Source organism: Rosa chinensis, chromosome 7 (assembly GCF_002994745.2).
Source record: "Rosa chinensis cultivar Old Blush chromosome 7, RchiOBHm-V2, whole genome shotgun sequence".
NCBI lineage: Eukaryota > Viridiplantae > Streptophyta > Magnoliopsida > Rosales > Rosaceae > Rosa > Rosa chinensis.
The window spans coordinates 58,621,404-58,649,254 of NC_037094.1; the positions used below are offsets into that span (position 1 = coordinate 58,621,404).

Here is a 27,851-nt window from a genome sequence, read left to right on the forward strand (position 1 = left end):
AAACCTAAGTTTCCTAAGACTTTCCATGCGGGGCTGCAACGAGGGCATCGTCCACCTGTGTCAGTTGTGCAATCGAGTGGCTCGTCTGATCGGAGCCAGGGGCGGTAGGACTCAGGGTTATCATTGTCCCGCCGTCACGGGTGTTGGCCACCATGAGATGAACGTGGGAAGCGTCGGAGGCAGTCAGCACCGACGACTGCTGGGATCCTTCACTAGTCCGCTGGATGGACTCATCACTCCCAGACTGGACAACTTCGGGCTGCGACTCGCTAGGTCCACCTTCGACTCTCCGTGGCTCATCCTCCTCCGCCTGCATCTGGGCAACCTTCTCCTAGTCGATCACCCCCTTGGAATTAAGCTTCTTGAAGTTGGCATTGGCACCGGCTGTAGCAGCCTTCGTCAGGTCCTCCTTCTACTCTTGCAACTCCTTGAAGGCTTCGACGGTAGCAGCAGCCAATTTTTCTTTCTCCGCCTCCCAGCCCTCAACTAGCCTCTGAAGGCGCTTTACATCTTCCGAGCGAGCGGCGGCCTCCCGCTGAACATTATCCAGCCTCTTCGCCTTGGCTGACAGTTGTTCCTGGACACAGGTGAATTCTTCTTGCAGCTTATCCACCTCAGCATTATGCTGCATGTCCCGGCCAACGACAACGTCCAGCTTTTCTCAGGCGTCCACCAGGTCCACCTTCACCTTGGAGAGTTGCTGCTCACTATCCTGGAGTCCCTTCTTCACTCCCGCCAACTCCTTCTTTAGATTGTCAACCACGGAGCGCAGCACTGCCTCAGCGGCGGATGGTTTGGAGACCGCCAGGAATAACTCGTTTAGCCCAACAGAAAGATGGCCAAAGGCCGAGCTGAATGGTGATTGTTGCAGCGGAGTATCCCGCATGGTACCATCCACACTGCTGAACCCCAGCCGCTCACAGATGCTGAAGAGCAGCTCCCGCTCACTGCTAGTGAGGAACTCGGCGTAGGAGGTGAAGGAGTCAAGGTCATCGGACGTCACCTCCCCGCCGGCGTTGACAACAACATCCTTCCCATCCTTCCTTGCCCTCTTCTGCTCCTGGCGAAAAGACAGCGGCATATTGTCCACCACATCCTCTGCCTCCTCACCGTCATCATTTTGCCACCTCTTACTCTGCAGCTGGACAATAGGGATGGCGATAGCGGTGGTTGGTCCCACCAAGGTGTGCGGCTCCAGACCCGCTATAGTAATGGCCTCACCATTGCCAAGACCCTTCCGCGGTGCAGCCTTTTCCTTTTACGCTACACGGTGCGCCCCTACAGGCTTCTTCGCGACCTTCTCCTGTAGCCAAACTTCGGCTAAGGGGCGCCACGCTTGAGCGACGGTGGGAAGAGCAACTGTCTCCCCAGTGGGCAGGAGATGAGAGTGGAGAGGCATCTCCAGGATGACCTCTTGGTCGGACGGGCGGACCTCTTTCATCTTAGGGTCGACTGTGGTTTTCTTAGCTTTCAGGGCCGCAGCAAACATACCCTCAAGATAGTTGTTCAGGCCAGCATTATCCATAGATTTCTTGAAGGCCGCTCGACTCAACTTGTTGCCAGGAATAGGATCTAGAGGCCTAGTGTCAGGTTAGACTAGTAGGTAGTGACAACACTTAGATAAATAAACAAAGGTAAAAAGACAAAGGCGTGTTCGGCGGTGGATACCTGGAATGCGGGTCAGGTTCAGCTCCTCTAGCAACTCCGAGCCAGTTAATAGCCGCAGATCAAGGAGGTTGCGATTCTTCCAGCAACTGGTGACTCTAGCCACGCGGCACTCTTCCTCCGACGTTAACACAAAGTGCAACCCCGCTACACACAACAAGGAAAAGAGAAACATTAGCATTGGTTGTTAAAAAAAAAAAAAACGGAGGTCAATGGCAACCTCGGATAGGTTGAAACACCAACTTAATCCTATGAGTCGGCGCCTTTTTGTTCAGGCCCGCGTCGACCCATCGGTCGCAATGCAATAGGTTGCCCGCTAGAAGGACATGGAGTCTGGGGGGTTGTCGATTAACCTAGGCGCCCCAGTACGCCAACTCATATTCACTTAACCGCTGTACCTCTTCCGCTTCACATACACCAACTCGTAGAAGTTCAGAACCTCGGCCATGGTCCGACTTCCACAGCTGGACATATTCCACAGCACATTCAACCCCATGAGAAGCTTCCACATGTTAGGACATATTTGTCCAAAGGCGAGGTCGAATTCGCATATCAAAATTTAAAGGTTCAGCAACAGTGGGAACCGAACCCCCTGGAAGAACACCACCTCATGTACTGCCGCGTACCCCACCTGCAGAGACGACGCCGGTTCATTCCTCAGCGGTGACCTCATCTTCGCAACCCCGAGAAGTTTGAACACTCGCTTAACCCTATTGATCTTCACCTATGACATAGGGCCAACCGCCTCGTCAACCGATGTCCCATCTGATAATCTCAACGTTGACACAACAGCGCTATCATCAACAGGATTACCATCCTCCTCATGTGAACCGCTAGCGGCGTCGTGACTGGCCAACCGCTCCTCTCGCCATTGGCTGGCAGCGGTATCTTCCCCAGAGGATCCAACAGGTTCCAATCGCCCCCCACCTCTTTTCGCATCTCCAGCCATGGTTGGATAAATGGTACGCAGCTGTTTGATAATTAACGGATCGGATAGTGAGGTTCCTACAAGGGTAGACAGACGCAACGAGTCAATAAAAATCCTATCCGAACCGCTGAGCGACACTTCAGACTCGGAATCCTCACTGCTCAAGATCTCTATGACGTTAGCTATCACAAACACCCTAAAACCCAAATAAGTTAGTTCCAAATAGATCTAAACTACCCCTATGTCAAATTCTATTCAAGAACACCACGAACACAAGTTCAAAGAAAACCCATAAAATACCAAACCTAGAAACAACACATATCCCTCCAAACCCAGATTCAACCATCTAGTCAATTCCCAACCTTCAACCCTCTGCAAAAAATGCCAAAACCAACCCAGAACACCTTTCTAGACCCTCAAACACGTTGTCATGAAAGCGTACAAGAATTCATGCAAGGATAGAAGCATCAAAAGGCACAAACAACAAACAATGGAATACGAAGACCAGATCACCAACCTAAAATAGATGTGAAGTGTAGACGATTGCAGATGTTTGCTTCTACCTCTGGGATGGCCTTTTCCCTCAAAACATTGACACCCTCGTTGCTGATTTGTAGAACTCACGACTCCAGAATCTCACAGAGCAAAGCTTGAAGACGACGACTCTAGTTTGAAGTTTAGGCGAAGTGTCGAATCAAACAAATGCGGGCCGTTTGCTAAAAAATGATATCGCACTAGATCCATAAATGTGCCCCATGACCTCACCCACTATCCAGAATAACCCCGGCATCGCCTCAGTTACAAAAAAGTATTTACTCACATTATTGGCGAAAAGACGGGCATGCTGAGAAGACGTGCACCCACACGCCAACCTAATAGATGGCAGCCATGTGTTGGGCATTATCAGACGAAACGTCTATCCAAGGTAACCGTCAAAAGCAGGTATACCAATCGACAAGCGAGAGTCTCCGCTAAGCACAGGACCGCTAGCAGAATTCCTCCCTTTCATCTTGCAAGAGAGAGTCTCTGCTAAACGCAGCACCGCTAGCGGAACTCCTCCCTTTCATGTTGCAAGCGAGAGTCTCCGCTAAGCGCAGCACCGCTAGGGGAACTTCTCCCTTTCATCTTGTAAGCGAGAGTCTCTGCTAGGCGCAGCACCGCTAGGGGAACTGCTCCCTTTCATCTTGCAAGCGAGATTCTCTGCTAAGCGCAGCACCACTAGTGGAACTCCTCCCTTTCATGTTGCAAGCGAGAGTCTCCACTAAGCGTAGCACCGCTAGCGGAACTTCTCCCTTTCATCTTGCAAGCGAGAGTCTCTGCTAGGCGCAACTCTGCTAGCGGAACTCCTCCCTTTCATCTTGCAAGCGAGGCAGTTTCCACTAGGGCAACGCCACTAGCGGAACTCTTCACCTTCATCTTACAAGCTAGGCAGTCTCCGTCAAACGCCATGCCGCATGCGAAACTCACCATCTTACAAGAGAAGGTCCCAACAATGCCACATTGCACTAGCGGCACTTCTTGCTGCTACCACTAAGCAGAGGGACTCCCGCTAGCTGCGGCTCTCGACGCAACGCCTCATAATGAAAACATAATGGCCCACGCGGCGTTGCAGTAAGGATTTTCTCCTCCAGGAAAGAGTAAAGGGACAGGTCAACAACATCAAACGATGGCCCTGATCAGGAAATTGACCCCCGACGCTTGGGTATCAAAGATTAGGCTCGCTACCTAACACCCCACTGCTCAACGCAGCTCCCTTATCAAACAATCATCCTGCCAGACGGAGGCCTATCTTAGCCAGGGAGTGGGGGGCCTAGTAGGGGCCCACCCGAAAGGGTATAAAGCTTTTTCTCAGAATAAATCCATTATTGATAACGCACTGACGCTAATTATGCATTTGCAAGACTAGAAGAAGTAACGCTTCAAACCGCTAGGCAACTCCCCAACCAAGATTGCCCTCCTTGACTGGGGACTTGGGGGACTTGTACTTACATGAGCATTTGTCAAACATAATTAGCTACAATGAGCCACACTCATACTGCCGCCAGCGGCACCAACAGCTATCGAGGGTATGCCTACTGAAGCACAGCCAAATAGGCTACCACTTGAGCTCTGACTCATCCCGAGATCACCGGTGATGCGCCGCCACACGCCGCGCCAAGATCACCTCGCTGAAGCATCCCAAACTGGGAACTGAAGCATATCAGTCCCACATAGAAAACAAGGAAGAGATCAGTCTCTTCCACACCTATAAAAGGTCCACTCCTCTCTCCTCATTAATTACGCATTCTACTACTTACCTAACGTTATTCTGTCAACATAAATACATTGATTAACTTGGGCATCTGAGAAGAGAAGACCGCCCACCGCAGTCTCTCTTTGACGCCCTGTGTATTTTATTTGACAGGTAGAGGAAGTATCAGAAATATCTCATGTAGCGGTTCGCTCCTTGATCCCGCGTTAATCAAGGCTCGGCTACCGCTGAATCTCAAACATTAACAAGGACAATCTCTAAAGAGATGAGTTAAAGATTCCCTACCTCGCTGGCAGATTTGACATGAATCATCTTGTGTGATGCCTCTACGCATCCGATGAACAGTAGTTAGCAGTTTTCCATGACTGAGCCCTCAATGGAAAGTTTTCAATTTAGGAGGGATTTGAACCTTCCAAATATGCCTCCAAGGAGAATTATTTATACAGTAAGAGTCAAAAAAGATGCTATAACCAGATTTGACAGTGAACAATCCATTAGAAGTTTGCCTCCAAATTTGAATATCATTATCACAATCATTAAAGCCAGGGGGAACATTCATAATTTGATCAGTAATATTTTGGGGCAACCAAGTAAGTAATAGATCAACATTCCAACCATGAGTATCCCAGAAATCACATCCCAAAGCATTAGTGTCCACAGGAAACATGAGAAGTAACATGTGTAATAAGGGGAACATGAGGCAGCCACACATCAGTCCAAAATTTGATTGTTCTCCCATTACCAACTCTCCATATCAGACCTTATTTTAGCAGATTCGCTCCATGAACAACACTTCTCCAGGAACTCGAACAATCTTTAGGGGTTTGATACTCCAAATTAGTCAAATTTTCACATCAGTCCAAAATTTGATTGTTCTCCCATTACCAACTCTCCATATCAGACCTTATTTTAGCAGATTCGCTCCATGAACAACACTTCTCCAGGAACTCGAACAATCTTTAGGGGTTTGATACTCCAAATTAGTCAAATTTTCATGTCGTAGATACTCTTCCCTTTTCCCTTTTGCATTCCCTTTTCCCTTTTGCATTCCCTTTTCCCTTTTGCATTCCCTTTCCCTTTCCCTTTCCCTTTACCCTTTACCCATTACCCTTTTTCCTTCTCCCTTTCCCCCTCCTTCTCCCTTTTTCCTTCTCCTTTGCTTTTCCTTGTCTTTTCCCTTTTCCCTTTTCCCTTTTCCCTTTTCTCTTTTTCCTTCTCCTTTGCTTTTCCTTGTCTTTTCTCTTTTCCCTTTTCCTTTTATTTTTCCTTTGCCTTGCTCTCGATTTGTAATGCATAAATTAGCACTTCAGCATGAACATGCAGCTGAAAAACTTCATGTCCGGCTTTTGTACCAAAAAAAGGTTACTACAAGGATTAATTACAAAAGGCCTTCATTTTCAATATTATACCCAACTATTAAAATTGTACTTAACGGCAAGATATGGATTTGCTAATGCAATAAAAAATTGGAAACACAAAAATTTGATAGTTGGGTTTTATATTCAAAATGACTGAACTATATGATATTGAAAATGATATCATAATTCAGTGAATCTTTGGTAATTAATTCTTTTTTTTTTGTTTGGTAATTAATTCACAGTAGTCAATGCATAGGTTTACTGTTTTCAGCTAATGACGAGCCACTAAATTGAGCACATAGAAGTGACATATATCAATAACAAAGCTATGGAAGTAAGGGCATCTCCCATGGTAGGCTAAAAACCTATTTATGGCCTTCACCCCCTCCCACCGTAGGCTATATCCCAAATGCTAAGAAAAAATTTGGCCTTCTCAAATATGCCAGGCCAAATTTGGGCTGAGAATTGGTAAGCCAAATGTGGGACCCGCTGCCTTTTTTTTTTTTGTTTCATTAATAACATGAATTTTACATTTAAAAAAATTCATTTTTCCTATATACATGGGTTGTTTATAATGTTACTAAATATTAAAATTACATCATTGTAAATATCTTGTTGAGATCTTCAATATGAGCCCAATATTTGATATGTTTAGAATTTTTAAAATAAATGTGTAACCATTAATTTTTATGATATACTTATTTTCATTTAACTAAATCGACTAGTTTTATTGATAGCCTCGTCAAAACCATACTCGGAAATATATTCTGAGCTCGGAAATTAAATTATAGCCGTTAGATGTGATGATATTTGATTTTGGCCTACAGAATTTGGCCTACGGTGGCAACACTTTTTTTTGTTGGTAGGCTAAAAAAGCATATTAGAGGGAATATTCTGTTTTTGGTAGGCTAAAACCATTTGGCTTTTAGCCTACCATGGGAGATGCTCTAAGGACGTGCATGCTACCTTTCCTGAACCTCACTCAACATGGTATCCCTATCTTGATTGAGCATAGCTTTCAGTAACATAGTAAATAAACTCCTGCGTTTGTAACTTTGTATGCTCTGCTTCTAGATTATTTGTTTACTTGAACAAGAAGTACTCCCACGTTACCAAGATCGTGATCTGTTTTTTTTTTTTTTCTTTTCCGGTGAAAAACGAGTATAACAGACAAGGGCGGAACTAGGATTTGAAACTTGATGGGAGGGGGGTCGAGACATAAAGCATGGGGTTATTAAAGAAGCTTTCTTTAATATACTAAAATTTAAATTAAAAAAAAACTCATTTTCCATATTAATCAACTCAAACAGAAGCTTCTTCACTGACCAAGTACTTATGGTCTTCGCATGCATTTACCTTGCTTCTTGCTTTTTTCTTTATTTGTGTCCTCAGATTTATATATCGGTTTGTTGTTATTTACTTATTTATTTTATTTTAATATTAGAAGAAGAAGAGAAAGAAAAAAAGGTGACTACTAAATCAGTCTGAAGTTTCTTCTGTTGAGAGTATAGATTTCACATGGGAAAAATGAGACCTTGTATATGAGTTTATAAAAATATTCGAGCCACTTCATCAGTTGTCAATTGGTTTTGAATTTGAAACTCAGATTACTTTATTAAGATATCATATTGGGTTACTCCAACGTGCGAAGGCCTTGTGGCAACACAGGCTCCACATCACCCAATATTAATGTACATGTGCGAGACATTCACATGTGGAATCCTCATTTCCCCATGTATGATCCATACTCTCAACGTATTTGTTGGACCATCAACTCATGAAGTGAACAAGTGGACAACACCATTTGTTGTTTGAAATTTCTCATGAGAGAAAAATCTTCATTTAATTCGATCTCGGCCATATATATGCTCATAGCTTAGTCAATTACGGCGACTTGGAATCAGTAGGTTCTTCCCTTTTCTTTGATCGATTGAAGCACGAAGGTGCTAAGAAACATCTCAATTTAATTTAATTGAATCGTACGTATTGTTGAATTGAAAATTCTCCTAATTTATTTTTTATAAAGTTCGCCAATGATCGTCAATTTGCTTTACAGCTTCTATCATGCTTTTCGAGAGTACATCTTCAATCAGACAAATTAGTGATGATGGAAATTCTAGTTCATCAAATGATATTCATGTTGCTGTTATCCATATGCCGCGCAAGTACTGCTGCACCAAAGATGGCAAAGCCTAGTTGCCCAACGGAGTGTGGAAATGTTACCATCCCGTACCCTTTCGGGATTGGACCCAATCCAAGTTGTTACTATGACGAATGGTTTCAAATTGACTGCAACGAATCTACCCAGCTGAAGCCTTTCTTGAGGCGTATCAATTTGGAGGTGCTGAGTATATTTACCGAAGGAAGGCTTCAGGTGAACAGCCCCGTTACATTCTTCTGCGAGGGAAATAATAGTAGAAACCAAGTGGCGGATTTAAGGGACAGCCCTTTCGTCTACTCTCAGAGCGACAACATATTCACTGCAGTGAGTTGCGATTACTTTGCTTTGTTGAGTTCCGCATACTCTATTGTTGGCGGATGCACGTCATTTTGTGGTACAGGTTCTGAAGACCTGGATTGCGATAGCGGTATAAACTGTTGTCAGACTAGTATTCCTCCAGGCTTGCTGGCAGCCGTACCGTTTCTCTTTCAAAGAGAAAAAAGTACTTCTCCAGTCCTCACTGCTATTGAAAAAACTACAGATTGCCGTAAGTTTGCCTTCCTGGTTGACAAAGATTGGTTTAGCAACACTGCTTCATCATTATCAATTTCTGGCTTTACAGCTGACATGAAGAGAGGGCCCAAGGTTCCTGTGGTACTGCTCTGGAGCATAAACAACCAAACTAGGCCATTTGATTTATTTAACAAGTTCATTGTTGATCCTGATCAGCATCGACTTAATGTGCATACTTACTACGGTGATTTCTCAAGGGTCAATTTGTCAGCGCTTAGGGACCCGTCCTGCATAATTAACCCCGCAGTCAATTGGTCAAAAATTGTTTGTTCCTGCCGTTATGGGTTCGAAGGGAATCCGTATCTCGGGGAAAAATCTTGTGATGGTAATTAAAAATTTTACCCTTTTTTTTTTATCAAATGCATTTTTCAGTCCTCTTGTTTTAATATTGCAATTTTGTTCATGTGTTTGCATATTTTTTATTTTTTATTTTTGTCTGACATGTGTCTGCGTATTTAAAACTTGGTACTGTGTTTTTAAAGTTTGAAAACAAAATTTTTTCTCATAAGCAAGTTAGATCGTTATTGATCTCAAAGTGAAACAGGTAACAAGAAAATGATGAATCCAACAATTTTCAAAGTAACCAAAGTATCAAATTAATAATTATATAGGTTTAATAATCAATACATTTTCATTCTAACAAAACGTTGTATTTTTTATTTTGATAAAATAAAATAAAATTGCACCACCAAAATTAAGTGTTTGTGGAAAACATGATTTTTTTTTTTTGTCAGAATGAACTAATTATTGTTTTATTTGTGAGTTAAGTTGCCGAAAAAGTCTCATCCTATAAATTATCTGTGATTGTTTTCTTTTTTGTCCCCTTCATTATTTCAGACATTGATGAATGCCAGGATCCTGACCGTTACCGATGCTTTGGCCCCAACAAGTGCGTGAACGTTATTGGTTCGTACCTATGTGTGGACAACCAGAGAAAGGACAACCGGAGAAAGGCTAAATGGATCCTTGTCGCAGGTAGAGAATATAATTCATAAATATATTACAAATTGTTAATGCAAATGGTAGTCTTGCGTTTGTAGTTTTGGTGGTCATGCAAATTCATTTGTCCATGCACTTCATGTCCTCCATTTTGAATCTTCACCTCCAACATATATAGTAAACATCTCAAAACGTAAAAAGAAGATTAATTGAAGAATTACGGGGGTATATTCATTTAAGAGTCTACAAGATTTTTTTGTATTTTGAAAGTTTATGGGTATTCAATTGAGATTTTAAACAATCCTTTAAAATCTTGATGTATTTAATTAAGATTTAAAATTATCCATTCAAATATGCAGATATTCAAAAGTATTCGGATTTTTAAGGATTTCATTAAATGATGGATTTTAGAGGATTTTATAGTGCTTTTTATACATATCAAAACTTAAAAACAATCCAACCACTTCCCAAGAGATTTTGATGGATTCTTTCTCACTCAAAAAATGAAGAAACTCTTCACCAAAAAAAAAAAGAAAAGAAGAAGTAGCAGCTCTCAATAGGTGACACTCATCCATTTTGTCTTAGACCTATCTTCCCACTATCCTCCTCAGCCTCTGCCTCTGCTGTCATCTAATAATTTTTTTATTTTTATCACTATAGCTCTGGAAGCCTTAATCCTTCTAGCTAATTAAGCTCACTTACAATGGTTTTGTTAAGATGATACATACACACATGTTTCTTTTTTTTAATCAAACCCGAAGCTGGGTGCTGATATATATACATATATTCATTTAAAGCCAGAATAGGCCGTTATATATACACATGTTTCTTTTGTAAATTAGATATGAAATAAATTATGTCATTAGTTTAATACTTTATTTTTTGTGTAACATTTTGGTTGATTAGTTTTCTCTTATTATTCATATATCATTATACGCAACATAGAGAATGGTAGATTGCCACACACACACACACACACACATATATACACACTTTTTTGTCACTAATATAGCATTATAGTTGGATCCATACATTCATTGCTTTTAAAGAAGAAGAGAAAAAAAAAATTAACCTACCACAAATATCATAAGAACTTGTAAAATCTAAACAAATACCAGTGAATCAATCCATTAAAATCAATCAGAGTCCATATAGAATTTAAACAATCTGTGGATTAAGTAAATCCATGTATTATAAAAAGTCAAACAAAATCTTTTAAACTCTGAATTGAATACACCCCCCTTAAATTATGTTTAGTCCATGTACTCCGATCATTTTTTCATTTCAGTCTCTGACATTCTCATTTAATCTGAGTCCCTGAGGTCATAATTTCGGTCTAATAGGTCCTCGTCGTTAACATTCCTTCAAGTTGGGCCTTTAAGTTGCTGATGTGGCACTCCAAGCCACGCTACCTCAGCAGTTTGCATTCCATGTAACCTTTAAATTGTCTAATATAGCCCTATGTTATTTCTCCATTCCTTTTCTCCTATTTAATTTCTTTTATTCCCTTTTTCTTTTCTTACTACCTTCTTCTTCTTCACACCCAAACCACCAATCCCATTACAATCAACACCAAGCCTCAATTACTATTGGACCCATCTTCTTCAAAGAAGATTTAAACATCGATTGCATTTATTTCCTACAAAACACATCAACCCCTCGCAAGCATATTTGAACTTCTAAAATATGAACATAGAATAGAGAAATCCAAGTAAAAGAGATACCATCATAGGTAGTGCCACACTGCAAGCAAACTTTGCCCCCCTCCCTGACATCATCTTCGAAACAAGCTTTGCAGAAGTTTAAAGGGACCCAAGTGAGCAATCTCTCTGAATTCAGAGACCCAAAAACACCAAAATGGCCCAAGTGAGCAAAATCTGTAGCAAAGGGAGCTCAAAGCATCAATCTTTTGCCCAATGTCTCCAAACCAGTCGTTGATTTGGATCAAACTCCAGCAATCTGCAATTCCGATGATGGAGATTGTGACAGACCAGGCGACAGAGTTTGTCTTCATTGAGTGCCGATACCCATACCAGATCGAATACAGTACTCAGAGCTGTACCAGATCAGTCGCCGAGCTACAGACCCGACACTCAAAGACCACCACGACGTCTTCTCCTGCTGTCGTTCCTCGATCCAGACCACTAGCGCTTTGACCATCGATGTTCGACCCAGATTCCAACCATACAGGATCGGACCCTCTTCTCCAAATCGGACCCGGCTTCTCCTGCGCCTGTGCTGACCAGCCAGATCAAATCTTCCGACATCGGCAACTGCTGACAGTGTTTTAGTCACCGTTTCAGAGACCCGGTTTCAGTCGCCATCTCTACCTTCGATCATACCACCATGACCTACCTCCGATCATACCAGCATTACTCCGGCTTCTCCTACGTTCCCATAAACTTTCGACGACGACCTCAATTCGATTTTTTTGGTGCCTTGTTGTGCGGAAATGATGTTGGCATCTTGGCGAGTCTGCAATTTTGGTTTCAGTTTCAGTTTCATTATGGTTCCAAGTTGGGCATTGTGGTTCCAACTTGATTCTCAGAAATTTGGAGCTAAAATTAGGGATTTGATCGATTAAGGATGATGTAAAAAGGGTAGTTGTTGTTATGTAGGACAAGGTATGGGTAAAAAGAATAGTCAGGGCTATTCTTGACATTTTACTATTTACCACACTTACATCGCCCTGAGTTGGCGTCTAACTTTGTGCCATGTCAGCCTGTTAACGGAATAATTGGACGGCGAGGACCTATTAGATGGAAATTGTGACCTTAGGGACTTTTTAGATTAAATTAGAATGTCAGGGACTGAAACAATGATAGAGTCATAGTACAAGGACTAAACAAATTTTAATCCTTGAAAGAGTAGTCCAGTCTTGTTAATTATACGTTGATGCAAAAGATGTGTAACTTAACACTAATCAGTATCTATTAATCATATAACAATTAATTAAGATTAATTATCAATAATTTAACCTTAATTAAGAAACAACAAATATTATGTTAATTGGGAGAAGGTAATCTGTCCTATTTAGTTAAGCCATGGAGTTTAGTCTAGCCTAGTTGAAGATCTCCTATGAAACTTCTTAGAAATATTATTTATTTTTTGTACCACAATTGCTGCTCGGCGAGAGGTAGATAGCAGCCCATATGTTCCTTTGAAGGCGAATGTTCTTCTGTTAGTTACACTTTGTGTTTTAATGAAGTAGTATGTGGAACATTTTAGGCATAAGCCTATCTCTAGGTCTATTTTGGTGGATGTACTATTTTGACAGTTGTGGTTGATTCATTAATATGACTAAGTCATTCTCCTTTTCAAAAAAGGAAAAAAAAAAAACAAATATTATGTCAATTAAGAAAAAAAATAGTAACTATAATAAAAAAAATTATTCAAAAAAAAAAAAACATAAAATTAGTAAAGAAAAAAACCCAACTAAATAGCAAGAAAAGGAAATTAAACAGTAGGCCCAAAAGCCCATAGCCCAACCCTTCCTTCCTATTTCAATTGGGCCAGACAAAGGAGCCTGCCCTAGGGTTGAATTGGACCTGGTCCAAAAGCTCAGCCCAACACCCCCTACCTCCCTGTCACTACAAAGGGCACTACCAGCTACCGCGCTCCCGGTTTTAGAAGAGAGAATATGTATAAATAATGAAACAAAATTTTTTTCTATATTAATGACAAAATATTTTGTAAAGTCTCATTCAAGATTTTCGTACCAAGTCTTTTGGTTTTATGGTCCAGAAAAATGTTTTCTTGATTTCAACTCATTTTTTTTATTGAATAGAAACGTTTTTCATATTATTAAATAAAAATTAACTTCTGTAAAAAAAACATAAAATTTAATCAATTCTTGCTAAATATGAACTAATATTAAATAAAGTTTATATTTATACTCTATGCTACCCAAAAAATGATAAATACTCGAAAGAGTTATAATAGCTGGTCGATTGTCTGAAATTTTTTAAAAAATTTTATTTTTCTTCTTCTTCTGATAATAAGGTCGAAATGACAATCATGCCCTTACTTGTAAAGATAAAAAAATGGATGTGAAGAACCAAATCATCTAACCAAGAATATATCCAAGTACCAAATGGTTTGCTTTCATTGACTAGGTACCAAATTGTTTAAGTAGCAATATGTCAGGTACCATAGAAGAATTCTACCTTCTTCTTTTTTTTTCTATTTGAAAGGTCCTTTTATTTTTTTTTTTTTGTGGCAAACACTCGAGTGTCTTGTCAAGATGATATATTTTTGGAGTTTCAATCGAAAATATGTCTTTGGATCTGACTTTGCACGTTTTGGTGGCCGAGTTTTGCAGGTTTGAGCTCGAGCCTTGGACTCTTATTGTTGCTTATTGGTATATGGTTTGGATACAAACTCCTGAAGAAAAAGAACGAGATAAAATGAAAAAAGATGTTCTTCAAGCGAAATGGTGGTTTATTATTAGAACAACAATTATCGTCAGGTGAAGTTAATGTCGAGAAAATTAAATTGTTCAAATCACAAGAGTTAGAGAAGTCTACTAATAATTTTAATGTGGATAGAATTCTTGGCCAAGGAGGTCAAGGTACTGTATACAAAGGCATGTTGGAGGACGGGAGAATTGTTGCTGTGAAGAAGTCTAAAATAGTTGATGAAAGCCAACTTTCAGAATTCATCAATGAGGTTGTCATTCTTTCCCAAATTAACCATAGAAATGTGGTTCAACTATTGGGTTGTTGTTTAGAGACGGAAGTTCCTCTTTTGGTTTATGAATTTATACCAAATGGAACTCTTTCCAAGTATATCACAGAGCAGGTTGAAGACTTTCCACTCACATGGAAAATGCGCTTAAGAATTGCCACAGAAATTGCAGGAGCTCTCTCGTACTTACACCATACAGCTTCCTTTCCAATTTATCATAGAGATATCAAGTCTACAAATATACTCTTAGATGATAAATATAGAGCAAAAGTTGCTGACTTTGGAACTTCGAGATCAATTGCTATTGACCAAACTCACCTAACCACATCACTTGTACATGGCACATTCGGTTACTTGGACCCTGAATACTTTCAGTCAAGTCAATTTACAGAGAAAAGTGATGTGTATAGCTTTGGGGTTGTTCTTGTTGAGCTCTTAACAGGACAAAAACCAATTTCTTTTCTAAGGTCAGAGAATGAAGGCAGAAGTCTTGCCACATATTTCATTAATTTCATGCACATAGATCGTCTATTTGAAATTGTTGATGCTCAAGTTTTGAAGGAAGGATCGAAATCAGATATCATAATAGTGGCAAACCTTGCACGAAGATGTCTGAATTTGAATGGAAGGAAGCGCCCTACAATGAGAGAGGTCACAACTGAGCTAGAAGTGATTCAAATGACAGAAAAGACTTCAAATGGTGAACAAAACTATGAAGAGGTTGAATTTGTCAGAACTGAATCAATCGAGCCATGGGATATTGCTTCAAGTTCAACGGGAGCAGGATCAGTTTTGGATGTTGGTCGGGTTTCATCATTCCATGAAATCCCCCTATTATCTTTCAAGTCAAGGTGAGCAAAATTTTTCTTTGTTTTTGCCAAAACAAGAAAATATGTTTCTAGTTGCAATAATATTCTAATTGTGTTCTGTATGTTGTAGACATCAAATAGAAATAATCTTTTAAACTACAGGACTTCATGCTACTGCTAGAGTTTGGGGAAATTCTCTACCTTTATCTGCTTGTAATGCTCTTTTATTTGACAATTTGGGAATAGATTGTACTAGGGATAGTTCCTTGTAATTTTTCTTTTTTGTATCAAAAAAATAGAAATAACCTTTTGTTTGCTACTTAATATATTGCTGTAATGTGGGAGTAGTTTTTGTGTGCCTAACATTGCAACTTATAATTTAGGCACCTAAGCTAAATGTATTAGATTTTAATTTGTAGCGGTACCTAAATGGGATTCATCATACCTGAAGGCTTGAAGAGATTGAAATCAAACATTTTATTACAATGTGGTAAGATTTCCTGAAAAAAAAATGACAGCAATACAGTAAATACAAAAAATAAAAATTCAATCCCAAGTAAAAGCAAGTGTTCCAGTGGCGAAAAAAGAAAAGAAAGAATATCATAAAATGGAGTTATAACTAGTCACTATTTTTGAAATTTTGTGTAGAAATTAGAGCTTAATCCAAAAACACTTGGTATTTTGATAAAAAGTGGAGAGACGCAACATCTTGTAATTAAGATTTCATGCTATCAAAATTAAAAATGATGTTTTGCATTTAGCGTAGGCGATGACTGTCCAGTTCTTGTTCTCTCTTCATCACCGTTTCATAGTTGTTGATGAATGGAAATTTTATGACACAATAACTATAATAAATCCTACATACATAATTGAAAATTTACAAGAGACATTTTAAAAAGATCATGAGGGGCAAGTGGATCTTAGAAATGTTATTCTACCTTACGGTTGATAGTTTGGCCAATTGGTAAAACCCCCTATCTTAGGGGTGTAAAGTGCAATTTACGTCTTTCTAAATCCCTTCAAACATGTGGCAGTTCCCCATTTTGCAGGGTAAATAAGTCATTCTAACCTCTCAAATGCTGTCGTTTTCCTCATGTGACCCGCCATTGCGCATCAATTTAGGGATTTAGCAGAAACTTTGCTTTTATCAAAATCCCTAAATTGGTTTTTATGACCAATCTTGGGTTCAAAAATGGAAGCAATTAGGGCTCACCCCAACCAAGACCTCACCGTCGAAGTGAAAATAGAGCTCCACTATGTTGGGACTCCTTGTGGATCAGACTCAGAAGGGCCTGAGCTTCAAAAAGAGGGTTGCTTTAGATGTTTGTACATTTGTGCTGCACTTCGTGGGGCATTGGGTGGACCTCAATTACATGCTATAAAGGCTATTTCTCTAGGTGCATGTTTGCTTGCTGGTTTGAAGTTGATTAAATTTGCTTTATCTTTTTTCTTTTTTTTGAAACTAAAGCGTCTCAAAGACATATCATTAATAATAAAAGGTAAGGCCAGAATGACCAATACATATCCTTCTGCTACCATCTACAAATAGACAAGAAGTTGTTATGTAGAAGCACCATGGTGATACATAGGATATGACCATTCATATGACAATCATGCTCACTTATTTAAAGCAAGTCTATTCAACTATGACTGAATCACGCATAGTAATAGGCTAGTAAAGAAAACTAACTAAAAAATGGATATAGAAACCCAAAGTTTTCTAGGGTCTAGAAATTTGCTTTATCTTATGTTGATATATATATATATATATATATATATATTTTCCCAACATCGTCTCTGTTTTCTTCTTTGTGCAGCAGGATTTTGGTTCACATTGACACTCGAGGAGCGGTGTCACAAAGCTAGGATTACAGGTTGCTGGAGGAACTGCAACCTTCTTGACCTTCGCTTGCTCACCGGCTGGGAGTTGCTGGTCGACTTGAACTTGACTCGTTCCCCTAGTAAGTGTCTCCGTCCAAACATGTGCCTTCGCAACCCTGCCATACGCTAACTTGTTTTGTTTGCTTGTTTGTTCAGATCCTGTTCCTTGTAACAAAGCCAGGTGCTATGCGTTTGACAAAGCCATGGATCACACGAAATTGCAGAACTTTCTTGAGGGCATGTATGCCGCTGGGCTGAGTGCTTGGAAAACCATCGTTGATCATCAAACTCAGGCGCTAAGCCAATCGGAGGTTGAAGTGGTGATGCTGATGCCCCACCATTCCGATCTTGCCACCGCTGGTCAGACCATGGTATAGTTCGAGTCTCGAGCCAAGTGTGGGGCTACTTGCTGGAACAAGGCCAATGCTGCTCCAGAGAAGACCAAGGAGAAAGTGGCCCCCAGCAGCGTGGTCCCTAGAGGGAGAGGGCGGTGGAGCCTCAGGATCCGCCGAGGGCTACTACTGTGGGCGCTACTCAGGGTCCTCTCCAGAAGAAACGGCGGCAAAACGACCCCGATAAAGGTGATGAGGTGGAGGATTCGATGCCAATTAGGGTCTACCAACAAAAGAGGGCTAAGCAAGGTGCTCAGTCGATGACGGTGGTCGCTGGAGGGGAGGTGCAGACCAGTGGGTTGGACTCATTTGCCTCGTACACCGAGTTCCTGACCAATCCCGAGCGGGAATTTCTCTTCCATTTGTGTGAGCGACTCGGGTACAGAGGGATGGACAGGAATGTTCGTCCGATGGCTCTTTAACAATCGCCATTTAGCTTGACCTTTGGGCACTTATCGATGGGGCTGCACGAGTTATTTCTGGCGGCGTCGAGGTCGTTGCCTGTTGAGCGGCAGCTGAGTGAGGAAGTTGAAAGTCTCCAGAGGGAGTTGGGGGGGACATCCAAGAAGCTAGAGGACACCGAGCGTCTCCTGTCCAAGGCAGAGTATGACTTGGTAGATGTTCGGGGCAAGTTGAATGTCACCATCAACAGGGATGTGTAGCGGACAACCATGTGGTGTAGCTAAAGTAGGATATGGCGCTGCTACAGGAGCAGGTGGGGGCCAAGGGCCTGGGTGTTGAGATTCTTCAGCGCGACGTAGGCTCCAAAATAGCGGAGTTGAAGAAGTTGGAGGGCGAGGTTGCCCGATTGGGAGCTGAGAGGGGCCGTGCAGATGCCGCTACCGTAGAGGCCTACAAGCAGTCTCCAACGTTCAAGCATACCCTGACGGAGGCGGCGAAGGCTGGTACCGCTGCCAACTTTGATATGTTGGATAAGAAGGGCATCATTGACTGGAGTAAAGCATCTCGGCCAACTGGGTCGTCGGGCCAACAGGAACTGCCTGTAAGTGAGCCAGCCCCTAATCAACCTGAGGGTGCCCGTTCTGGCAGTGGTGAGAGCGGTAAGCGTCCGATCGATGGCCCTCCACGGACTTCGATTGCTACTCCCTCTGATGTGTCTTGTGCCAATTTTCTGGCTGCTCACACACAGGCGGATGACACCATTGTGACGCTGAGCCCTACTGCTCCTGGTTCCGATCAGACAAGCCGCCTGGTCTTCCAGCCCTCATAGGTCAGCGATGAGAATGTTAGCACTACTACAAGCAACCCATGAATATGTTGCCTTAGTCCCCCTTCTTTTTGTTATTGCCGCTGAGGCATTTTTGTATAAGTAATTGGATGGAATTTTTGGTTGAGGAGTCCTAACCTAGATTTATAATGAATGCCATTTCCTTATAAATTTTCCAAGTGTACGTGACTTCTGTTGATAATATGTTGGCGTTGTTTGAATGTTAGTATACCACTAGAACTTTGACTTATGCTTTTGTTAATCAATGAAACATTGAAGGAATTAAAATTGTTCCAAGTGCACGATGTAGCAGACGTGGTCCGCTGAATGTTGTTGGCGTTGCCAGTTAGCTTGTGCTATGGAGAATAATGGTTTGAATAATTCGTCGTTTCATTATTAGCTGAGAGATCAGCGTTTACAAAAGAGGGAGAGTACAAGCTGGGTAGCTTCCCTTGGCTAAATATGGTACAAAAATTTAGCTAAGTCAAGATGCTCTTGGGTAGCGGCACAAAAATTACTTGTAGTAATATCGAAGGTGTTCGGTATTCCAAGGGTGGGTCGTTGTGATGCCATCCTTTTCCATTAAGTAGAAAGTGCCGGGGTTGACGACTTTTACTATTTTGTATGGTCCTTCCCAAGTGGGACGGAGTGACGTTGGCAGTGGAATGACTTTCTTCATTACCCAGTCCTCAAGTTGGATGTTTCGGGCTTTGACTCTGGCATTATAGAAACGCGATACCCGTTGCTTGTTTTGTAAATTGTGCAAATGGGCTTTGTGGTGCTTTTCCTCAAGGAGATCCTTATCGAGGTTGATGCCTTCACTGTTAGTCTCGGAGCAGTAACCCTTGACCCTAGCAGTAGGTTGGGAGACTTCTATGGGTAGGACGGCCTCAGTCCCGAACATCATACAAAATGGTGTTTCACAGTTAGCGGAACTTCCGGTAGCTTCTCCGCCTATAAACCCTTGGCGTCGTCGAGTTTCTTTTTGAGCAGCTTCTTGATTATCTTGTTTGCTGCCTCAACTTACCCATTGGTTTGGGGGTGAGCCACAGATGCAAAGCTCATCTAGGTACCCAGATTAGTAGTGAAAGATATGATCACCTTGTTGTTGAACTATGCTCCATTGTCTGTGATGATGGTATGGGGGACGCCGTAGAGCAATATATGTTCTTCTAGAGGAAGTGAGTTACCTTGGCGGAAGTTATTGATGTCAGCGGTTCCGCTTCTATCCACTTGCTGTTGTAATCGATGGCAACAATGATGTACTTTAATTGCCCTTTAGCGGTTGGTAATTTGCCAACTAGGTTGAGGTCACAAGTGGAGTGAATCCATGGACCGATGATTATTGAGAGGGGCTCTACCGGGGCATGAGGGAGGTCAGCATATTGTTGACATTTGTGGCAAGACTTGGAGACTTCTCTGGTGTCGTTGCCAAGCGTGGGCCAAAAGTACCCCTGCCACATGGTGCGATTTGCCAGAGACCTGGCGCCTGAATGATTTCCACAATCCTTGGCGTGTATCATTGCCAGAACGACCTTTCCCTCCTCTAAGGTCAAACACTGGAGTTTGGGATGGGTGAACCCTTGGCGGTAATGCTTGCCATTTTGTATGTTATAGCGGGTTGCTCTCAGCTTGAGTTGCCGCGCTTCGACCTTGTCTGTTGGCAATGTTCCATTGCGCTTGTATTCGATTATTTCATCCATCCAGGTGGGGTTGACTTCAATGTTGAAAATTTCCACTAGGGTTTTGGTGATGCTTGGCTTATCAAGGCATTCCACCCTTGTGTCCGCTGGACTTTGGTATTGTTGAGCGGTTGCTAATCTTGCCAGGGAGTCAACCTTGGCATTCTTTTCCCTGGGGATTTGTGTGATAGTGTGGAATTTGAATTTCCTGAGGAGAGTCTTGAGGTATCCCAAGTATGCCGCCAGCTGTTTGTCGTTGGCTTGGAAATTTCCGTTGACCTGGTTGACGACTAGTTGGGAGTCGCTGAATATGTTAACGTTGTCAGCACCTAAGTCGATGGCGAGGAGCAAGCTTGCAATGAGTGCTTCATACTCCACCATGTTGTTTGAGACTGTGAAACTGAACTTCAATGCGTACTCCGCGTTCAGTCCCCGTGGCCCTATCAAGATAATATCAGTGCCATATGCCTTGGCGCAGGTGGAGCCGTCTACATAGAGGTTCCAGTCTGACTGGTGCTTGGGTACTGGTTCCTCAGCTATTGCATGTCACATCCATGGTGCCTTCTTTTTCCCTTAAGTGAGGTTCATCTTGACGTTCAGTGAGCTCAGCGATGAAGTCAGCTACCGCCTGGCCTTTCATGGCAGTTCGTGGCTTGTACTTAATGTCGAACTCGCTAAGCTCAATGGCCCATTTTTTGAGGCGTCCTGAGTGCTCAGGGTTCTGTATAACTTGCTTCAGTGGTTGATTTGTCAAGACATGGATTGTGTGGGCTTAGAAGTATTGGCAGAGGCACCCAGCAGCCACGATGAGTGCGAGGGCGAGCTGTTCTAGGGGGATGTATCTGGTTTCAGCGCCGTTCATACCTCTGCAGGCATAGAATACCAAGAGCTCATCCGATCCCTCTCTTCGTACTATGGCGCAGCTTACCGCTGACGGAGATATCGCCAGATATATGTAGAGTATCTCACCTTGTACATGAATGGAAAGCAGTGGGACTGCAGTTAAGTACTCCTTCAAACTTTGGAATGCCACTTCACAATCTGGGGTCCAGTCAATTTCCTTCTTGTGGGTCCTCTTCATGGCTTTGAAGTATGGGAGACATCTATCTGTGAGTTTAGAGATGAACCGAGAAAGGGCGATTAACTTGCCCTGGAGGCTTTGAACATGCACCTTCCACACCGGGGACTTCATGTTAAGGATGACTTGCACCTTGTCAGGGTTAGCCTCTATGCCTCGTTCGCTGACGGTGTAACCCAGAAATTTGCTAGTGGTGATGCTAAAAAAACATTTTTCCTGGTTAAGGTGCATACCTTAGGCTAAGAGAATGGCGAATATGATGTCGAGGTTTGCCACGTGTCTGCTAACCTTGATGCTCTTGACTAGCATGTCACCCACGTAGACTTCTATTATTTTGTTGAGATGCCCAGCGAACATGGCGTTCTTCAACCGCTGGTATGTTGCCCCAACGTTCTTCAATCTGAAAGGCATGACATTGTAACAATTTAGGCCCTTATCGGTTGTGAAGGTGGTGCATTCTTGGTCGCCGGGTGCATCTTGATTTGATTATATCTGGAGAAGGCATCCATCATGCTGAGCAGCTCATGCCCCGCTGTTGCATCGACCAGCTGATCAATGCGGGGTAGCGGGAAACTATCATTTGGGCATGCCTTGTTAAGACCCTTGAAGTATACACACATTCGCCACTCTCCATTAGGTTTCTTCACCATGACCAAGTTGGAAATCCATTGGGGATAATTGACTTGGCAGATGGATCCAATGCCTTGTAGCTTTGTGACCTCCTCCCTTATTGCACGATATCTTTCTTCGTCAAAGGCCCTTCTCTTCTGCTTTATTGGATAGAAAGATAGTTTGATGCTTAACTTGCACTACTAGAATTATGTCCCCAGACATCGGCCAAAAACCGATGAGAAACAAAAACCCAACCGATGTCTTTGTGGGTGATGAGAAAGATCCGGAAAATCCAGACATCGGTTTTTAGCTGATGTCTAGTATTCGTTTAGACATCGGTTCCTCATTATAAATCGATGTAAATAGGTTTTAACTTACATGTTTTACTATTGTTAAACCCACATTTTATTGTATTTAATGCTTAAAGAAATATAGATTATAAAACACAAGTTTGCGTTTTAACATCATTATTGATTTAAGAACCGATGACTGATACTGTTACAGACATCAGTTCCCATAAACATTTCTTGTTCTTCATGATTTTGAAGCGTAATTTGCCACATATACCACAATTTTAGATTCAATATACAAAGTCTAGTATTGTAGGAACCGATATATTTACTTACATTAACATCGGTGTGTAAGTAAAAAACGATGTCTGGTACTCAGTAATATATCGTTATTGACAAACAATCGATGTCTGTATAGTTTAGTAACATCGATTTTGATTTTGGAACTAATGTCTGGTACTCAGTAATATATCGTTTTTGACAAAAAATCGATGTCTGTATATTTTAGTAACATCGATTTTCATTTTAGAACTGATGTCTGGTACTTAGTAATATATCGTTTTTAAGAACAAATCGATGTCTGTATATTTTAGTAACATCGATTTTCATTTTGGAACTGATGTGTCTCTATTATTGGACATCAGTTTTTATGGTTAAAATTGATTTCAACTTTATATCTAGACATCAGATTCTATAAAGAGGATGATGTCCACAAAATATGTAGCTGCTGCTATAAATTGCAATTTCAACAGTTGACAAGAGTGATTTGAATATTAAGGTATTTTATCTGAAATCATCATCCTTAATAGTTTACAAAATGGACAAAATAAAACTCCAATTCACCTACTACAAAATAATTTGGCTACAAAATGGAATGGATCAATTATTCATAATGATCCAATAAACATGGCCGTGAGAAACAAATAAGGCAAAGCTTCTTTCTTGTCTTCTTCAAGCTTCATTTTGACAAGAGTAGGAGCTCATCACAATTCCATGACAAGCAGCACTTGATCTTCTTATGTTGGGGGATATGGAACTTTGGGTATAGTTGGATGCTTCATTGACCTAAAACATAATCAAACACGAAAGCATAAGAAACCTTCACCGCACCAAGTTATTACAATAAACTGACATGCTCTCAGTATATCAATGTTATTGTCTTAGTTATTGATAGGATATGCAGCATATATTATAGATACATTGTGTGCTATATATGGAGGAATGGACAGCCATATAGGAACTAGGGTTCGTCGCCTATAAAACAAATGGTATATATATGTATGGACTTTACTAATAAGACACAAAAAAGAAAAAAAGGCTCAGAAGATCAGGACTGGATGAGTTGGACAGTTGCAATATGTGCGAAAACAAGATTGCTAGTCCCTTGAGGAAACTACACAACTCAACATGAAAAAGAAACTTAAAAAAAATAGGTAGAAGAAACTACACAACTCAGCCCTTGCTCCAAAATAGATAGGAAACCTTTGTGTCACAGTTCAACTGGAAGATAGCAACTGCATATAATCTTTTCACATCAAATAGCCACATTATTATACCTGCATAGTTGCTGCTGAAGCCAGCAATGCTTCACATTAGTCAAGCATGTGTGAGCCCCCAAAAAAATTTTGTTTAATTTTAAAAGCTAATTTTTCGGCAATCAGATTTTCGTAAGGTGATACAAGTGAAGGAATGGACTTTCGAAAATTGTTTTGGTGTCGAGACCACCTATTGGGCCTTATAATTTAAGTTTGGGCCAGAGTCCTTTGTTTTGGGCCTCGAAGGTTACGAAAGTTTAGTGAAGGATTGTTTATTGGAGTTTCAAAGACAACAACTTGAGTCGTAATAAAGTTTTAGATTTTTAATTTTTACGAAATCAAATTTTGGGCCTAGGATGAAGTTGAGGATTAACTTGGGAAGTTTCCGACTAAAAACGAGTAAAAGAAAAGCTACGAGCCCAAAACCGAAAACAATTGGCTAGAAGAGTTTGAAAATTCGTCGCAAGGGCGAAATGGGCGTTTCACGAACATGTGTATAAATAGAAAAATTGGAAACCCTAGTTTCATTTTTCTCTTCCTCTCTCCCTTGCAGCCGCGTCCACCCTCTCCCCGACCTCTCACTCTCTCGTCCTCCCTCTCTGCCATTGCAGAAAACACAGTTTCCGGCGTCCATCTCACAAAACCACCACCACCAATCGATCCAGCACCCAAATTCGACCCAAGCCCGACCTCTCTTTCTCATCTTCGCTCTCTGCCATCACCGGAGACTCCAGCTCCGGCCACCACCTCACCACATCGCCTCCACCAGTCGACGCCGCACCAAAACTGGAGCCTCACCGTCGACATGCATCGCCTCCAGCCTCCGCGTAGGTTCCTCAAAGCAGCGACGCCACTGCTCGTTGGCTTTCCTTGATTTCCGGCCATCAGCTCGCCACACCGCCATCACTTCTCTACTCAGAACTCGCCGGACGTCTAAACCTTGAACCCCTGTTGACTGCCGATGCCGGAAAGTGCCGTACACGTCTTATGCCGGAGTCATGCCGGAGTCTTAGCTTCTGCTAAGATCGATTTGTCTCCTCCGATCAAAATTGAGCTACAACGCCTCCAAGGATGGAATCAGGGCTTCACGATCTATCAAAGCCCTAGACCCCCGACCTCCAGCTCCGACTAGAGCCACCGCACGCACCTCACGCGCCACCACAGGCGCGTGGACCACCGTAACTCCGTCGCTCACGGTTGCCGGAATCGTCAGGACTTCTTGATTAGGTAATTTTGTGGTTTCTCTTTAGCTGCAGCTACTGGTTTGGTCTAGATTGAAAACCCTAACCCGATTGCTTAATTTGAAGTCTGTGAGGATTATGGAATATGTGTTCTGGAGATTTTGGAGGAAATGAGGTCTGCAAAATAGTAAGCTTTTGGAGAAGAAGAAGTTGCTGGGTCAGTTTCGATTTGAATCGGATAAGGTAAGGATTATGTGCAGATTCTCTGTGAAATATGAAATTGATTGAAGGTTGATTTTGATCCTATTTTTCGTAATAGGGAATCTGAAGGATTAATGGTGGTAGAATGCAACTTCAACGATTTGGCTACTAAATTTGGAAAAGAAGAATGGTAAGGGTCTGGGTATTTTAATTCTCTATTTGCAGTGGCTTGTCTGTACCGATTGAAGTGTGGTCTTGTGGGTATTACTTGAAGGGAAGTTTGGTATTTGTTGCTCAAGTGATAGGTGGTGTTGTTGAGACAAGTCTGGTTTGGTCAGAAGTATAGAGGATTGGTCTTGTGAATTTTAATGATAAGTTTGTTTCCAATATTGAAATATGACATAGGAATGAAAGCGGTGAGTTGGTCAAATGCAAGAGAAAAGTGGAAAATAAGAATGTATCAGTTTTGACAAGTAAGACTGTAAAATAGAGTGGTGATTGACAATGTTGTGAATGAGCTGGTGCGAATGAGATTATGAATGTGTAAATGGTTACGTTGACATAGAAGGAAATTGATAAATGAGTTCATGTCGATAATAATGCTAAAGGATAAAGAAAGTGATGGATCTTATTTACTCATTTAAGGTTCATCATGAAACAAGGTTCTAAGGCTAGAAAATCAAAATATTCTAATGTTACCATATCTTGGATTACTATGGGTATGTTACCATTCGGGAATGGTAATTATTATTTATCTATTAGCTTAAGGTTTAAAGATTAAGTAAAAAAAAAAAAAAAAGGGGGTTAAATCGGTTAACCCGAATTACATTATAGCAAGAAGCATAATGACCATATCCTAAATGATTCATATGCTAAATCATTTGAATTATTCAGGAATGGATAATAGGTTTTAACGACTAACGGAAAAATTCGGTGGACTTCAAGGAAGTTAAATAAATGTTTTGATTACTTGGTTAATTGAGTTATAGTGTAGTCAATGTACTCATTGATCTAATTTTATTACAAAGGATTCGAACATGTGCACTTGGATTGGGACGAAAGATCGATAGTCGAGGACAAACCCAAAAGTGGACGAGCACTCCGTATCCAGGTAGGGTGAGCTGTCCCTTCCTTGTTAGAGGCTTTTCAGTATATGTAGAATGCTATACTAAGATAGTATGTTGCCTGCAAGAACGTTTTTGGTTGTTCATTAGTCGATGCCTCGTGATACATGTGTTTTCAGAACTGATAACTGCTAATTGCGAAAACCAAGGCTAAACTTGTATGTTGAGATACTGTACCCTTGTATGTTTATACTTGTGACCTGAAAGTGAATGGGACCTAGACGCTTAGATTCCTAGGGATCCCACGGTGTCGATAACCGTGAACCTCCGGAGGGGGCTGTGCTCCTATGTTTGTCGAGGAAAAGTAAGTACAGACAGTGAACCAGTCATAGGAGACTCAGAGCCAGGAAATGGACACTTTCGCTACTTGTAGTCACACGGACTACAGAGTAGTTGGCCGGTTCTTGAAGGATGATGAACCGAGTCGGTCACCGTTGTGTTTGAGTTTAGCCGGCAGGTAAGTATCTCGGAGCTCCAAATTGTGTGAAGCATACTGCATGTGCTTTATAAAAGAAATAAATGTTTGTGGTTGCCTCTTATTAAAAGTATTTTTCGAGAAACGTGCACAATATTATGTAGTAAATATTTTCAAGTATATTATTATTTTCAAACCTAGCATGGTTGGGTCGGCCCCTATTGGGCATGCGAGGACGAAAGCTCACCCCTACTATAGTGTGCAGGTTTCGAGCATGTGGTCGGGAAGCGTACAGGGGAGGCACATGGCCCGGCTTGGCGCATTTCTCTTTAGTTTTATCAAAAGGAAGGTTTTGGTCCCTTATCGGATTTTGAAGTAACTTGGTTATTTATTTCCTCACTAATTTATTTGTTTATTTGTTTTTTATTCGCTCATTTACAAAATTTCGAGAGACCCGTAACCCTGGGGCGCGTCTCTCATACTTGTTTTCACTTTGTGGTTTGTTATTTTCCAAATTGGACTCCTATTGTAAGCCCAAATCTTTTAGCTCACTTTAAAATTCCACTTGTGAAAATATGTTGTTCGGTTGCTAGAATGTTTTGTGACTTTTGTCCAAGAAAGTGTTTTGTAAACCAACAACCTAGACTCAAAAGGCCTTGCGATTTCAGGTTGATGAGCTATCGAGATGTCATTCGTGACATGTCGATTCCTCATTGGCTCGGAGTCGCGGCACTGTGGGACCCCCCTCTCGGGTCACCACAGCATGGCTTTCTCTTACACTGCTTCAACATGTTCAGAAAGCAAACCAATCAGCCCGTCCACCTGCTCATATAAATATAAAGTTTCAAACCATTAGGTAATT

At 41.5% G+C, this 27,851-nt stretch overlaps 1 protein-coding gene and 1 long non-coding RNA gene across 3 annotated transcripts; both read left to right on the top strand.

Moving 5' to 3' along the window:
- Nucleotides 1–7,962: 7,962 nt before the first annotated feature.
- Nucleotides 7,963–15,704, top strand: LOC112175614 (wall-associated receptor kinase-like 8). The gene is given in 5 exon segments (XM_040510158.1): nt 7,963–8,910; nt 8,986–9,261; nt 9,774–9,911; nt 14,197–15,412; nt 15,501–15,704. Coding segments are annotated over 5 exon segments (2,259 nt in total). The 5' UTR covers nt 7,963–8,306; the 3' UTR covers nt 15,526–15,704.
- Nucleotides 15,705–24,589: 8,885 nt separating this feature from the next.
- On the top strand, nt 24,590–27,605 carry LOC112175134. 2 transcript variants are annotated; one of them, XR_002926317.2, is made up of 5 exons: nt 24,590–25,295; nt 25,376–25,492; nt 25,569–25,640; nt 26,479–26,561; nt 27,248–27,605. It is a non-coding gene; the product is annotated as an uncharacterized LOC112175134 (long non-coding RNA). The 2 variants fall into 2 exon arrangements; XR_005804125.1 differs by lacking the exon at nt 27,248–27,605 and having other exon boundaries at nt 26,479–26,858.
- Nucleotides 27,606–27,851: the final 246 nt, after the last annotated feature.